This window comes from Setaria italica, chromosome III (assembly GCF_000263155.2).
Source record: "Setaria italica strain Yugu1 chromosome III, Setaria_italica_v2.0, whole genome shotgun sequence".
Taxonomy (NCBI): domain Eukaryota; kingdom Viridiplantae; phylum Streptophyta; class Magnoliopsida; order Poales; family Poaceae; genus Setaria; species Setaria italica.
In genome coordinates this window covers 17596615-17612028 of record NC_028452.1, presented here as the reverse complement: position 1 = coordinate 17612028, position 15414 = coordinate 17596615, and the positions used below count along the sequence as shown (strand labels likewise).

Below are 15414 nucleotides of genomic sequence, written 5' to 3'. Positions count from 1 at the left end.
TCCTTCTAATTAGCATCCGAATATCCGATGTGACCCTGCTAAAGTTTAGCACCTCGTATCCAAACACCCCCATAGTTGATTCAACCAGTACAGATGCAGCCTATCATGCTTTTTGCATCCATGAAAAACCCAAGCTAATTACATAAGCTGAATAACTGTTCTGACCTCTCTTTCTTCTTGCTCCATTTCATCTTGTGCATGGCAAATATTTGAAGTGTGTAGCCTAAGGATAACTCTGAAATATTAAAGATGTGTTGTTATACTTTAAAGAATTATAAGGCTAGGAGAACTTCAATGAATGATTTAATGGGGAGCTAGGGTGCAGTGCTCTGGATCATATTTGTTTTGATGCCTATTGCCTCATTAATGAATTGAAGTGATGATTTCATCAAAAACCAAACAATTACATGTGAAAATCAAGTCCAGTCACAAGTATGGCATTTACTAATTATGCTTAGTGAGTTTTCTTTGCTCTCCAGTATAGAAAAGTTCAGAATCCATTTGCAGCTTGCATCTTTTTCTGTATGCTGCAGTTTGCATCTCTGAACGATGCTTCTTAAAGTAATTACCATTAATTACTCTTCCTGCCCTTTCTTTACTTGATTTACAGAGTACAGGAAATTTATGGGCTCTTTTATTTATTTCTTTACTTACATTTTGCCAAGGGTCTGGTCCGTGGCTAGGGTTCCCTACCAAATCTTCATTTTGTTCAGTACCAGATCTTTGTGTGTTACTTCTCTATGAATAGCATAAATGTATCTTACTGTTCTCCATGTTTCAGGCTTTCCAAGTTGTCGAGTTCATGCGTTCTATGTAGTGGTGGAGCTTGACAACAAATTCAGAGGGGGCCAACACCTGCTAGAGGAAATACACATTGATATTGCTCTACTGAATGCGTCCATTTTTGTGGATTTTCTATCCTCATGAAACGAGAGTGTCATACTTCCTTCTTCTTGATGTAATAATTTAGGGAGCTCTTGTGTGGTCGAGAAAAAAAAAATCAAACCAAGATTTGTCTTAAAACCTGACCACATCCGTTTAGGATATGGTCTCAAACTCTCAATGATACTTTACTGGGAAATACCATAGCTTTATTGAGCCATCTGCAACCTCTGTACCCTGTGAGGCTGTAACTCACGTTTTTTTGCTTTGGTGTCTAGGATATCAACCGATGTGAGTTATGCACCCATTTTCTAAAATTTTATGGCCTACTATCATCGGTCGCTGCCCTATAGTTCATGATATGGTGGTTAATATTGATATGCAGAGCGGCAGATAGCAGTGTTGGCTGCCAGCTGCTAAAGGGTGTGATTGGTTCTCTTCCCTGATGAGCCTGGCTCGCACCAGGGAACCAGGTCGACCGGAATCAGGATCTGGGGATGCAAAGAGGTCGTGTTTGGTTGTCGTTTGAGTTGAACCAGGCTGCGAAGATACGGTGATTGGTTGCACGTACGAACCCGGAATTCAAAAATCAGACGCTGTTTGGTTGGTCGCATAGAGGCGGTTCCAATCACCACTTGCATTGATCAGGTGAAGTTACCTGTCAGTGGTCAAACATAATTTTTGAGGAAACTAGAGTTAGTTTGTAACTAAACTAAAATTACTTAGACTTTGAAACTAAAACCACAATTATTACAGCTTGAACTAGGATAATTAAAGCCTCTAACAACATTAAGATATATTTACAGTCCCATTGGGCATTCTTTATAATAGGTCGAGGTTGCGCCGGTAGCTCTGTAGCTTCAAATTTTGCACCATGAAAAGCTTGCATCGCTTCGTCTTTGGTCTTGTACTTCTTGTAGCATGCTCCCTTGAATCCATTCACCTGATCATGGTAAGCCTCCCAGCTGGAGTACACTCCAGTTTGATGACCAACACTGACAACGTACCAAGCCATGTCTTCTACAAAAATGGACAAAACAAAGTATCATTGGCCTTACAAATAACCTGACAAGAACTGCTCAGATTCAGAAAATAGAAATGACATATCATTGGCAAAAGGCTAACGCTCAGATTCAGGAACAGATGAAAGCATATAGCAAAATGATAGAAATTCGCATAGAACAAAGTATCATTGGCCTTACAAATAACCTGACAAGAACTGCTCAGATTCAGAAAACAGAAATGCACATATCATTGGCAAATGGCTAATGCTCGGATTCAGGAACAGATGAAAGCATATAGCAAAATGACAGAATTTAGCACAAATTATGAATTAGATGAAATCATGTTGCAAAATGACAGGAATTAGGACATAATTGAGATAAATGACTGAATTAGGAATGTACTGATCATTTTCAAAGGGCATAAGCTCATATTTTGAATTATATGTAAGTAGGTAGCAAAATGACAGAAATTAGGACAGAATGTAACATGAACTTATCATTGGCATTGGGCATATGGTCACAGTAACATTAGAACAACACAACAAGTAACTGCAGAAATCAGGAGCCAAATGCTTAGACTGGCAATGACATGAAAGTAACAAGCAACAGCAGCATCATTAGCAATGGGCATATGCTCAGAATGAAAATAACAATAAAGCAATAGCGACATCATTGGCAATGGGCATATGTTCATTCATCAACACAGCAGCATCATTGGCAATGGGCATATGCTCAGTCATCACCAGTCAGTCAGTCATTACATCTGATGAATCAATGTTCAATCACTAATCAGCTACCAGGAGGCTACCAACAGAAGAGGGTCAGGGTGACTGCACAAAAGAATGAAGGAGTTGACCAGGAGGCTCATGCAAAAAAAAGCCACCATCTGATCAGCAGTCACTGCACAAAAGAATAGTCATTGCACAAAAGTAGGTCTCTGCACAAGAGCCTCACTGTATGTAGAAGTGCTTTGCCAAGTAGGTCCTCAATCACAGCACCCTGTGAGAACCATTCATCTTGACAAAAGCAGCACCATGAGCCTTGTTGCTAAGAAGGTGTTCATAGGCAGTCATCAGTTCTTCATCAGTGAAACCAGGCATGAACATGATAGCATCATAGAGATTAGGGTGCACATCCTCTACCTTGGTCTGAATAATGGCATTGGCAACATTGTTGACAATATCAGTCATCCCAGTCATCACCAAAATGTCCCCCTCACTAAGCATGGAACTCTTCCTCTTGTTCCCTGCTTCTGAACCAAGAGGACCAGCAGGTTGACACTTCCCTACCATATCATCCAGCTTGATATGGTTATTCTCTGAATCTGCAAAGTCAGAAAGGGACCCCAAAGGTTCACTGGATCCCATAGCAAATTTCCCTGTTGCCAACCCATTCCCAAAGATCACCTCCATTTGCTGGTAGTTCTCAATGGGCTTGTTCAACAGTTCAGCATCCTTTGGGTGTGCCTGAAATCCAAACAAGTAACACATCATAAGTATATGCAAAATTGGGTATCTTACAAAACAGATGAGGTAGTAAACATAAGATTACCTGCACATGGCCCTTGTAGTGCTCATCCTCCAAAGTGATCATGAAGTTGTCATCATCCTACAGTGCACCACTTAGTTCTCTCAGCTTGATCATCCTGACCCACCTCTGTCTCCACTTCCTCAAATGGTTGTAGACCTGAGTCCCTGTGACCTCAAGCCCTGAGAACTCATTGACACTCTTGGCAACTTGGTTCAAGTGCACTTCCTTGAACCCCTTGTCAGTTCTCACACCAGTAGAGATTAGTTGAAAGAAGCGGTGAAGCATAAATGCAGACATCATATTAGTCCACCTCATAGCAGCCCTGGGTTACTACCCAGCACCACCAACACCTGCAGCCAGGCCTCCAGCAGCTGCGGCAGCCTGGCCAGCAGCTTGAGGTGCAGCCTAGCCACCAGCATGGATGGCAGCTTGGGCAACAACCTCAGCAGCCTCAAGTTCCTCCACCAGATCAAACTGACCATTCACTTGTGCCATGTCCTAGTAAACATCATTACATATTGCCCATTGCCTCAGGAAATAGTAAAACATCATTGCATACAGCCCAATACCTCATGTATGTGCAATAACTATACAACAATGCATATAGAAACAGAATGCACATATCATCATTGCATATAGCCCAAAGCCTCATGAAAATTAACAGAATACACATATCATCATTGCATATAGCCCAAAGCCTCATGAAAATTAACAGAATGCACATATCATCATTGCATATAGCCCAAAGCCTCATGAAAATTAACAGAATGCACATATCATCACTGCACACTTGTCCATTAATTGTAGTTCAATTGGTTGTCTAATGCCTCAAAGTGAGAAAGAAAAACGAATACAAGAACAGGAATAACATAACATCATAGCATAGTTGTCCAATGTTTGAAGGTGCAACAGGAACAGAAACATTACAACACCATAGCAAAGTTATCCAATGTCTACAAATGTGCATTACACCTACTAGCCCACATTTGATTAGCCCATTCATCCCTAACAAAAGCCCAAGCTGCATTGTCATCAACAGGGATCCCATGGCCATTAACAAAATTAGGCTCCCATGTGGACTCAAGAGGAATAACCTCATCAGGTCCATGCCCCAGAATCCAATTATGTAAAATGCAACAAGTAAGGACCAACTTCACTTGTGTCTTGAATGGATGAAAAGGTTTGTTGTCAATAATGCGAAATCTATTTTTTAAAGCCCCAAAAGCTCTTTCAACCGTAACACGCATACTAGAATGCCTCAAATTGAACAGCTCCTTTGGATTGGTTGGGTAATTTCTACCACCAAACTTATTAAGATGATATCTAGTACCCCTGTAAGGAGATAGGAATCTAGGACGGCATGCATATCCAGCATCTACCAGATAGAATTTCCCTAGAAAGATTACAAACAGGTATTAGTCCTAGAGTCAACTAGTTTGTAACTAGGTTTATGGAACTAATTTAATTCATTACCTTGTGGAACCCTTAACCCATCCTCTCTCTCTCTAGTGCATCTGCTAGAATGGTGGCATCATGTGCAGAACCCTCCCAGCCAGCCAACACATAAGTGAACTTCAAGTCAAAGTCCACTGCGGCTAGCACATTTTGAGTTGTATAGTGTTTCCTCCCCCTAAATGCTGATTGCATCTTAGCTGGGACTCTAGCATAGATGTGAGTGCCATCTATAGCCCCAACACAATCCTACATAAACCCAACAACACTTAATTACAAAATTTTTACTCAATTATGCATTATTTGTGTCATATGGATACTATTGTGTTACCTTGAAATATGGGTACCATCTTGAGCTGTTTGTAATCTTAAGAGGTCTCAGTTGATGGAGCCTTAATCATCTCATGCCTAAGTTCACCAATTGCATACAACACCTCTTTGAAATGTCTACTTACTATCTCTACAGATCTCCTCCAACTTTCATGGATAACTCTAAACCTTTGGTTATGCCCAACAACATGGAGAAACATAGCAAGTTGCTCTTCTACACTACTATGTATGGTATCTCTAAGCAAGTCCCTGCCCTAAGAAAATTACATAGCCTAAAGAAAGGGGCTCTTCTCATGCGAAACATGTTTACACACTCTACATCATTACAGTTATAAATTCTATTCAAGTTTTTTTGCCTTTTCTCATCCATAACACTCATTGGGGCATAACTAATCTGAGGACGTGAGGGTTTAGCCATCCTAAGCCTATTCAGGAAGAATGCATACATGGCAGCCACTAGAGCAGCTGCATGAATAATAAGCATGTGTCTCTTGTCTTCAAGAGCCATCTATATGAATAACATGCAAAACAAGGGTCACTGACATGGGCAACAAAACCTCAGATCAATATATAAACACATCACTGGTATGGACAACAGAAGCTCAGATAAATATATAAACACATCACTGGCATGGACAACAGAAGCTCAGATAAATATATAAACACATCACTGGCATGGACAACAAGGCTGAGATCAATATCTAAACACATCATTGACATGGACAACAAGGCTCAGATTAATATATGAAAACATCACTGACATGGACAACATGACTCAGATCAGTATTGTAAAACATCATTCACATGGACAAAAATAATAAGATCAACATGAAGACATCATTGACATGAACAACAAGGCTCAGACCAATCTAAAAACATATCATTCACATGGAAAAATATGCTCAGATCCATATACACGCATCAACATCATGAACAAGTGTGCTCAGAGTATGCTCACATATCAAACAACACTGGTAGCCATCATTTCAACCACATAGTAACCATCGACAGCATGGTTTTAGGATAACATGCGCATGCACAGAGGGGCAAGGGCTAGGATATTTTACCGCAACAACAGCAACAAGGAGAACAGTGTGTGAGAGGACGGGGAACTCAGATCCGCAACCGAACCACGAACAGATCAGTGGCGTCCGGAGGAGGGGGAGTCTGATCGGCAAACCTAGCAACCAAAAAACAAGTAATCACTCAGAACCGAACCTAATATCTCAGATCGGGTGCGTAAACTAAAAAGTCGTATATACGAACCAATAAAGAAATTAGATCGGGTCCTTAAACTCAAGAATCGTACCTAGGAACAACCGAAGAACTCAGATCTAGTGGGGGCCTGCATGTGTCACATAAGAAAAGCACCGGTCAGTGGGATTATCGAACCCTAGGGTTACGGTTTTGACGAAATCCGAACAAAGGATGCAAAAAAAACTTGCCTTGCCCAACAGATCCGTCAACAACTCCAACCTGCGAACCAAAGAAAACCCATGGGGGTGGTAGATCAGGCCTCCGGAGATCAAAAACAACAACGAAAGGGGACAAGGGTCCAACCCTAACCTGCGAGCCGCCGGTGGAGGAACAAATCTGCGCGAGAGGGAAGGGGAAGGGTCGGGGTCACCATTTATGGCCGCGGAATGACGCAAAATCGCCCGGTAACCCTAGCGAAGGCGCCAAAGCTTCCTGCGTGCACGCGCGAAAGCTTTTTCGCCCGCCGCGCGCTCGCCTTGCACGCGCCGCACCCGCTCTGGGGAGAAGGTCGAATCGGCCACACCACGGGAGCCAGGCTCTGAGGGTATTTTTGCACCCGGTGAACCAGGCCCAGTGAAAGGCCCAGGTAACCAATCAGGCCTTAGTCACACGCGGGGAGCCCGGTTCCGGGTATGTGCGAGCAACCAATCACACCCAAAAGAGACCCCAACTGTGCAGCAAGGTAGATAGTCTGGTTTCATGTCAAGTTCTTTTTATGGTTCTGACGCTCCTTACTTCCACATTGATATTTTCATGTCAGCTTAATGGCCTCATTACTCGAACAACCATATTGGAAAAAAAACAAAATCATCTAATATATATCATTTGTATCTAAAATTCGGTCATACTTGCTCTTCTTATTCTTATTTTTGGGTGTTTGGATACTAGGTGCTAAAACTTTAGCAGTGTCACATCGGATGTTCGAATGCTAATTAGGAGGACTAAACATGAGCTAATTATAAAACTAATTGCAAAACCATGTGCTAATTCGCGAGACAAATCTATTAAGTCTAATTAATCCATCATTAGCAAATGGTTACTATAGCACCACATTATCAAATCATGGACTAATTAGGCTTAATAGATTCATCTCGCGAATTAGACTCCATCCGTGCAATTAGTTTTGTAATTAGCCTATGTTTAATACTTCTAATTAGCATCCAAACATCCGATGTGACAGGTGCTAAACTTTAGCAGGGAGTATCCATACGGGCCTTATTCTCAATTTATCCTTGATAACCAAAATTTTGGTCTACTACAACATTGTTCATTTGGCAAAAAAGAAACATTGGGAACTATTAATTTGGTTTGTTCCATCTATTTCAATTTTCCCACCTATTTGGTGGGTTCCACTTTTTCATTATTATCTCAATTCTGCAGTGAAAAATGCTAAAAATTTGGTGCCATATCTCCCTTCTATAGGATTCTCTACATGTATCCAGTATCCCAACCGATCCATGCACGTCCTAGCTCTTTTGCGCGTAGCAAGCGCGGGCGCGGCAAGGCGCGCCTCCCGTCCTAGTGTGTATGGGCGCTAGAAGAGGAGGAGATTGCTGAGCATTTGTCCATGATACCCAAGTAGGAAGCTAGGGGTTGGTTAGCGGAGGTGATGAGCATACTCTTTCAGAGGAAGCAATGGCACGAGTAGCAGTGACCTTGTGGGCAATCTGGTACTCGCGGAGGAAAGCAATCCATGAAGAAAGTTTTCAAAGCCCATTGTCCACACATTGTTTCATCAATAGGTTCTGTTCAGACCTCAAACTGGCTCAGGATCGAGTTAAGCCTCTCACGACACCTAAGGCCGAGATACCTTGGTGGATTGCACCGCCTGAGGGCTTTGCGAAGATAAACGTAGATGCTGCTTTGGCCAAGAGTTCAAGCAAGGCATCTATGGCTGCAGTAGCAAGGGATGCTAATGGAACTTTCATGGGCGGTAATAACCTGGGAAGGTTATGTAGACCCGGAGATCTTGGAAGCTATGGCGTGCCGCGAGGGATTAGCTTTACCTAACGACCTTTGCTTGGGAAAGATCAGGGTAGCAAGTGATTGTCTCAATGTTGTCAAAGCCATTGGAGAGGCTGGTATGGGCCAGCATGGTCGCATCATCAGGGAGATCAGGACGTCGATGCAGGGCTTCCAAGCAGCTAAAGTGGTACATGAAGGACGTGCGGCCAACGGCGATGCTCACAAGCTAGCTAGGGGCTCGGTTTATGACGTGCATGGAGCATGGTAGGCGTGTGTGGTTTCTTTCTCCGCCTGAGGGCGTTTGTAACACCTATACACCTGTGAACTAATCAAGCAGGTTGTATTCTCCTCAAAAAAAAAACTAGATGTTGAAGACTTGAGGCTACTTACCTCACATCGCTGACCAACGCCCATGGTACTGCTAAGGCTACTTACCTCACATCGCAGGCGTATGATTGGCTTCCACTCCGTTCCCAAGGCCCCCAAGGCGCGCTTGTCAAGTGCTTCTGCTTTTTGTCAGATGAGGCAGCGGCTACCCCTGCAAGACTCTCTAACAGTCTGCGAGGCTACTGCTAGTGCTGATGTGGAGGCTGGAGCTCCCAGACAGCATGGAGTGTTGGGCCTGCTCTAATGGCCTCTCAGTTTTGTTTCGTAAGTAAGTACAGTTGCGGTGAAAAATGAGCTAGATGGCGAGAAATGATTTAGGCCCTGTTTGTTTTCACCCTCCTAAAATTTTAGCTCCTAAAAAGTGACTAAAAGGGGACTAAGGAGCTAAACACTATGACTAAAAGTGACTAAAAACTTTTAGGAGGCTTCAATTTCTTTAGGAGCTCCACCCCTCCTAAAACCTCATAAAGCTCATCCTGGACCCCCACTGCCCCTCGTTTATTGCCCCCCTCTCTCTCCCACCCTCCCTCCCGCCTAGCCCCTCACCGCCATTCCGCCCGCCGCCGTCGTCCCTCCCCGCCCGGCCCCCGCCGGCGGCGTCCTTCCTGCCGCCCACTGCCGCCGCACGGCAACCCCCACGACAACCTCACTCCCGCTGCCCCCGCTCCCTTGCATCGTCGCACGGGCCGTCCGGGGGCTCCCCTGCCGGATCCGGGCGAGGGAGGATTGGGAGGGGACCGGGGAAGAAGGGGAGGGGAGGGCCGCGGCGGTCGGGATTCGAGGGGAGAGGGCAGCGCCAGCGGGAGGAGGGGAGGGGGCGGTGGCCGGGGAAGAAGGGGAGGGGAGGAGGCACGGCGGCCGGGTAGGGGGCGACGGCCGGGGGAAGGAGAGAGGGGAGGGGCGCTGGTGAAAGGAGGGCGTCGACCGCCGCCGGCGGGGGCAGCGAGAGGGAGGGGTGCCGGCGGGAGGAGGGTGCGTGTGTGCAGGGAAGCGGGAGGAGGGGATGCGGGCAAAGAAGGAGCAGGAGCATGAGGAGGGCAGTATGGTTATTTGCCACAATATTTATTGCTTTTAGTCAGTTTTATGGAAGTTGAAACCAACATATTTTAGACCATGGCTTAAAAACTGATTAAAATTTTTAGAAGGTTAAAATTTTAGAGGGTGGGAACAAATAGGGTCTTAATCTTCAGAGGGGTCCAGCTGACAGTTTTAATAGGTAAAGTTTTTTTAGGAAAAGAGTTTGCTCATGTTGTTCCATGAGCAAACAAGCACAACATTTGCATGACCCAATGGCTAGATCTCATTGTATAATTGTTTTGCCCTTTTTTGTCTCTTAGCCTCTTTTTGTATTACTAAATCTCGAAAACAATGATTTTATACAATTTCCTTTCACGCGATACGTGATAAAAAATATTAAAATGGATGACAACCCACATCTAGCGTTTGTAGCCTTGTAAGAGCATGCTCGTCAGCAAAGTGTATATTTGCGGGTCATAATGTTAGAAACTCATAGCCCAAACGGCACAGCTACCTGAGCTCTTTGGCCGGCTAGCCAAATCAGTTTGCTCCCCCCCCCCCCCCACACACACATTTGGTCTTGGCTCTATCATCGACTATATTCTAGGGGCGCTAAATTTCTGCATGGTTGGATTCCAATTTTTGCCCAACCAAAAAATAAGGATATGCCAAAGCTGGATATAAAATTTTGGTATTCACTTGGTTTAGCGCCAAAATATGACAATCAACACTTTTCCCCTTTGTGAGTTTTAATAACTTTCTAGTGATTTGCTATTGCTTTGGTTTAAAATATTGGTGTGCCAATTTCTTAGTAATGGACTAATCGGTAGCCAAAACTTTTAGACATGCTTTGATTTTGGTTGGATAAATTTTGGAACCCAATCAACTCCAAAAATCAGGATGGCAAGTTGGCAACCGAACACCGGCCATAGTTTTGACGTGCCAAATTTTCGTCAGACCTTTTTTTTGGGCACAAACCAGTGTGCCGAGGTGGATGCTGATGCTGGACTCCCCCCAGGCCCCAGACAGCCAGCCAGCCGGTAGCCCGGTAGCGTTGCAATTGCAAGTATGCAACGGAATCCGAGGTGACGCGGACGCCTGCCCGTCATCAGTTTCCCCTGATCCACCACGCACCGCCACCGCCACGGCGCCACCCGTGTTCAAATTCGAACTGCCTCCACGGCCCCCGTCCCCAACGGTCGCCGTCTTCCCCACTCCTCGTCTCGTCGTCGCACCGCACGACACCCACACGCCCGACTCCGACTCCAGCCGCCTCGCGCAACCCCCGCGTGACCCTCCCTCTCCGATGGCGGCCGCCGCCGCACCCGCTCGATCCGCCGCGCCCTCCTCGCAGCCGGTGCGCGTCGTGCTGCGCGTGCGCCCGTTCCTCCCGTCGGAGGCCACATCTGCGACGGCGCCCTGCATCTCCCTCCTCGGGAGCCACCCCGGCGGCGAGGTCACCGTCCAGCTCAAGGACCAGCACACCAGGTACGCCTCCTCAGCGCGCCCATCATCAGCGTAAGAATTGGGGCCCTCGGAGTCCTGCCTGCGCTGATCTCAGATCGTCACACTTTGGCACCCATTTAAGCAAAATTGCCTGAAATTTGTTTTTTCTGAAGCGGCGAATTGGCTGAAATCAGTGAAGTACTTACGGAAAATTCATTCTAACATAGTTTGCTCGAGAACAAACTGCAATTTGTTGTTCCGCTACTAATTGTTTGCTAATTGAGTGGAGGGCTTTCTAACTTGTTTCATGGTCCTTCCTTAGTTGATTTGGTGTACTGGTCCATTTATGCAGTCGGAGCGAGCACTACAGGCTGGATGCTTTCTTCGGTCAAGAGGATGACATCAACCAGATATTCGATAGGGAGGTCAGGGCAGTGATCCCAGGCATCTTCGAGGGGATCAACGCGACAGTTTTCGCCTATGGGGCAACTGGCAGCGGCAAGACCTACACGATGCAGGTGCCTGCTATTCTCTTGACTGCAATGTGTTTGACGAAATGCCGCTGTTGGCAAAACAACCTGTCACTGAAGCCTGGCTGATTGGCTGCCACGCAGGGCACGGAGGATTCTCCGGGGCTCATCCCTTTGGCAGCTTCGACGGTCCTGGCGCTCTGCACTGGGACATGGTGCTCCGTGGAGATTTCGTACTATGAGGTGTACATGGAGCGGTGCTATGACCTGCTGGAGCCCAAAGCGAAGGAGGTCATGGCATTGGATGACAAAGACGGCAACATGCAGCTGAAGGGCTTAAGCTGGGTAATGTGATGCTGCTTGGTGATTGTTGAATGTGTTTGTTGGAATTCAGCCTGTTGCTTACTGTTGTCCGTTGATGGTTCAAGGTCCCCGTGCGATCTATGGAGGAATTCCAGGAGCTCTATTCCATAGGTGTCCAGAGGAGAAAAGTTGCCCATACTGGACTGAACGACGTTTCCAGTCGGAGCCACGCTGTACTCTCTCTCAGGGTCAGCGCTGATGTTGTCAAAGGAAAGTTTAACCTCATCGATTTGGCTGGTACGTCTCTCTGGATGGAGCCACACATGCTTAAGCTTTATCCTTCTAGTTTACCTCATGCCATGCTTGATTGTCGTCTCTAGGTAGCGAGGACAATAGAAGGACTTTCAATGAGGGGATTCGCCTTCAAGAAAGTGCTAAGATCAACCAGTCATTGTTTGCACTGTCCAATGTAATTTCAGCTCTAAACAAGAATGAGCTCCGAATACCCTATAGAGAGAGCAAATTGACCCGCGTACTACAAGATTCTCTAGGAGGCAGCAGCCGTTCTGTGATGATAGCATGCCTGGTGACTTTTCCACACCTTATTTTATTATTTTAACGCATGTCTCATATTGTAGAACTTTGCTAATTGTTTCTTGTTGTTGCAGAATCCGGCAGAATATCAGGAGTCAGTCAACACAGTAAGTTTGGCTGCACGATCACGGCATGTTGGGAATTTCACATGCTCAGCAAGCAAGCAAGAAACTCCTAAGGTCAAGGTTGATATGGAAGCAAAATTGCGAGCATGGTTGGAATCAAAGGGGAAAACAAAGAGCATCCAAAGAATGGATGGTCTTTTCTCCCCAACCGCCAGCAAAACTTCATTTTCTGTGAGCCATATGAAGCAACCAGCGTCTTCCAGAATCTCGTGTAGAGCCAAGGCAATGGATCAAGATAGTGGTAAAATTAAGAAGTTAGTATTTCTGATCATTTCCTCTTTAAATACTACATGGAACCATACATAGTTCTTAACTTCTAATTTCTATGTCTTCTGCTGCACAGGATACTTTTTGATCCAGAACCAGAAGTCCATGTACCCATTGAAAACATACCATGGGAGCACATGCAGAACGAAGTAAATACACCAAAGAAAGGTACTTCATTCCAAATTATAAGTCGTTTTGACTTTTCTAGATGCATAGATATTATTATGCATCTAGACATGGGGTATATCTAAGTGCATAGCAAACTCTATGAATCTAATAAAAAAAATGACCTATAATTTGGGACAGAGGGAGTACTTTAGAAAAAAACAGGAGAGTATTGTATTTGTTCAAAATAGTGGTTACATATGTACAAAGTTAAATAAATCAAGAAACCAAGACTATCTATAATCAATAAAAATATGAAAGCTGCTTGCAATTTACTCACAGCAAACTGTGAGATTTTTTTTCATGTGTACTTTGTTTATCATGTATGAGTCTGATGTGCAAAGTCTTATGCAGCAGTGCTTCCTTCAGTAACTCCATGCAAAGAAAAGCATGAAGCTTCTCTCAGGAAAGCTCTTTCGCCGATTTCTTCAAACATGGAGCCCCAAACTCCAATAGAAACACCAAAAGTCGAGAAGATTCCTGGTGCAACACCACTAGATAAATTCAATGCACTAGGGTCTAACCTAAAGGTTTGTGGTCCCCCTTCTCATTCCATAGACCAGCGATTTGCTACAGTTTAAGATTTAGCAAAAAAATTTCTCGAGCACGCAAGATTTAGCAGTTGATGTTATGTCTTTTCAGGAAGCTCTTGTTCAGCAGTACCTTGACTTCTTAAACGAGGGAAACAAGTAAGTGCAATTCTTCAACCTTTTGTTTGGCGCTCCAGTGTTCCTGATTCTTGCAGGTTCTTGGCTTTATACATGCATGATGTGGCTGATGCAGTACTTATTGTTGAAAAACTGTCATGCATTACATGGCTGTCTAGCTTTGGTTCTAGCTTCAACCTTTACAAATCAACATGGACATGCCAGTTGTGGGGGTGCGAACACCACAAATTAACTAAGGGTCCTTTGCAAACGTGGCCTGGCATTTGGGATGCTTATGTGATTTCCTAGTTTTTAGTTCCAGTTATTTGCTCCCCTAGGTGTTGGTTTGAATGAGAGGCCAAGCTACATTTCTTCTCGTTATGACACTTCAGCTGGAATCCTGCCATTCTCTATGGTTTTCTCGTCAAACAAAGTCTGACTATTGGGCTTGTTAATCTAGTAGGGTACATGAACTTTCTGTTCTTAGACTGATTCATGTCTCAAAAATATTCAGCCTTTTTTCCAGTTTCATTCTAACGTTCTCTTCCTTTACCTATGAATGCAGGGAAGAGTTACAACAGTTGAAAGTATGATCCTTTCATCTTAGAGTATTTTGATCACTGTTATTTCAGCCTTTTCTTCTGAATAACTTCCCTGCTTGTTTGTTAGGGAATTGGTGCGAGGAGAGCAGAATATATTCTGGAATTACGGGAGGAGTCACCAAGACCATTCAAAACTGTAAGATTTTGTAGACTACGAAATAATATAGATGTTATTCTTTTCAAAAGAAAAAAAAAGGAAAAAGAACCAAGATGTTTAAAATGACCTTCTAACACAATTTGATTGTCCAGCTTGTGGATTTGGAAAATATCGGCCTCTCATCAAAACAGGTAACTTTTGTGCCCAGTCTCTTAAGGCGTGCATCTCTGGCCTCTTATAGCATATTCTTTTGTCCAGTTACATAGAACCTGTAACGCCTTTGGTTTTCGTCATTGTGCTCTTGTAGGTCCAAGACATCCTGAGGAAGACGGCCTCTGGAATCTTCAAATGATCACCAAAATTGATGTGTTCCAGAGTAATGGAGTAACATGCCCCTTGTGGCGTATTTCCCGCAGGAAAAAAAAAAGATCACCAAAATGGATGTTGTACTGTAATTTGTTGTGATGCCGCATGCCGGTGAAGTTAGTTCAATCTTGTGTTGATGACTTACAGGCAACGTCCAGCTGCTTCTTTCAACTAGATCGCCACCTTTGGCCTTTCAGTGGTCTTTGTAGAATTGTAGCTGAACTTGAACAACTAATTATAGGAGTTGTGCTGCTACTTTGCATGGAGCAACGAGTTGCTCCTCCTTGACGTTTCTGAAATGTTCTCTTTGCTGAACTTTTCGTAGGCTGCACCATGAAGTTTGGGAATATCTCTTGCTCTTTGTTGCAGAACTATGAGAAAGCGTTTCTGAAATGTTCTCTTTGCGGAACTTCCCAGGCTGCACCATGAAGTTTGGGAATATCTTGTGCTTTACCTTTAATTTTGTATGGGTAATGAAGTATTGTGAAGTTTCACTTTCACGAGCTGA

General features: G+C 44.4%; 1 protein-coding gene across 2 annotated transcripts; it reads left to right on the top strand.

The window, feature by feature from the left end:
* Positions 1 to 10964: 10964 nt before the first annotated feature.
* LOC101752670 (kinesin-like protein KIN-10C) lies at positions 10965 to 15255 on the top strand. 2 transcript variants are annotated; one of them, XM_004961798.3, is made up of 13 exons: positions 10965 to 11312; positions 11623 to 11788; positions 11885 to 12085; positions 12169 to 12340; positions 12424 to 12629; positions 12712 to 13016; positions 13106 to 13197; positions 13552 to 13724; positions 13837 to 13883; positions 14407 to 14428; positions 14511 to 14579; positions 14693 to 14731; positions 14848 to 15255. In XM_004961798.3, exons 1-13 carry the CDS (start codon positions 11131 to 11133, stop codon positions 14890 to 14892), a joined length of 1719 nt encoding a protein of 572 aa, XP_004961855.1. In that variant the 5' UTR covers positions 10965 to 11130; the 3' UTR covers positions 14893 to 15255. The 2 variants fall into 2 exon arrangements, with proteins under 2 accessions (XP_004961855.1, XP_004961854.1); XM_004961797.3 differs by having other exon boundaries at positions 13549 to 13724.
* Positions 15256 to 15414: the final 159 nt, after the last annotated feature.

Excerpts from the sequence above, each read along its gene's own strand:
- LOC101752670 (XM_004961797.3), top strand. The coding sequence starts at position 11,131 with ATGGCGGCCGCCGCCGCACCCGCTCGATCCGCCGCGCCCTCCTCGCAG. Across the intron at positions 13,198-13,548 it reads AGTAAATACACCAAAGAAAG|CAGTGCTTCCTTCAGTAACT; the intron begins GTACTTCATTCC and ends AGTCTTATGCAG. Across the intron at positions 13,884-14,406 it reads TTCTTAAACGAGGGAAACAA|GGAAGAGTTACAACAGTTGA; the intron begins GTAAGTGCAATT and ends CTATGAATGCAG.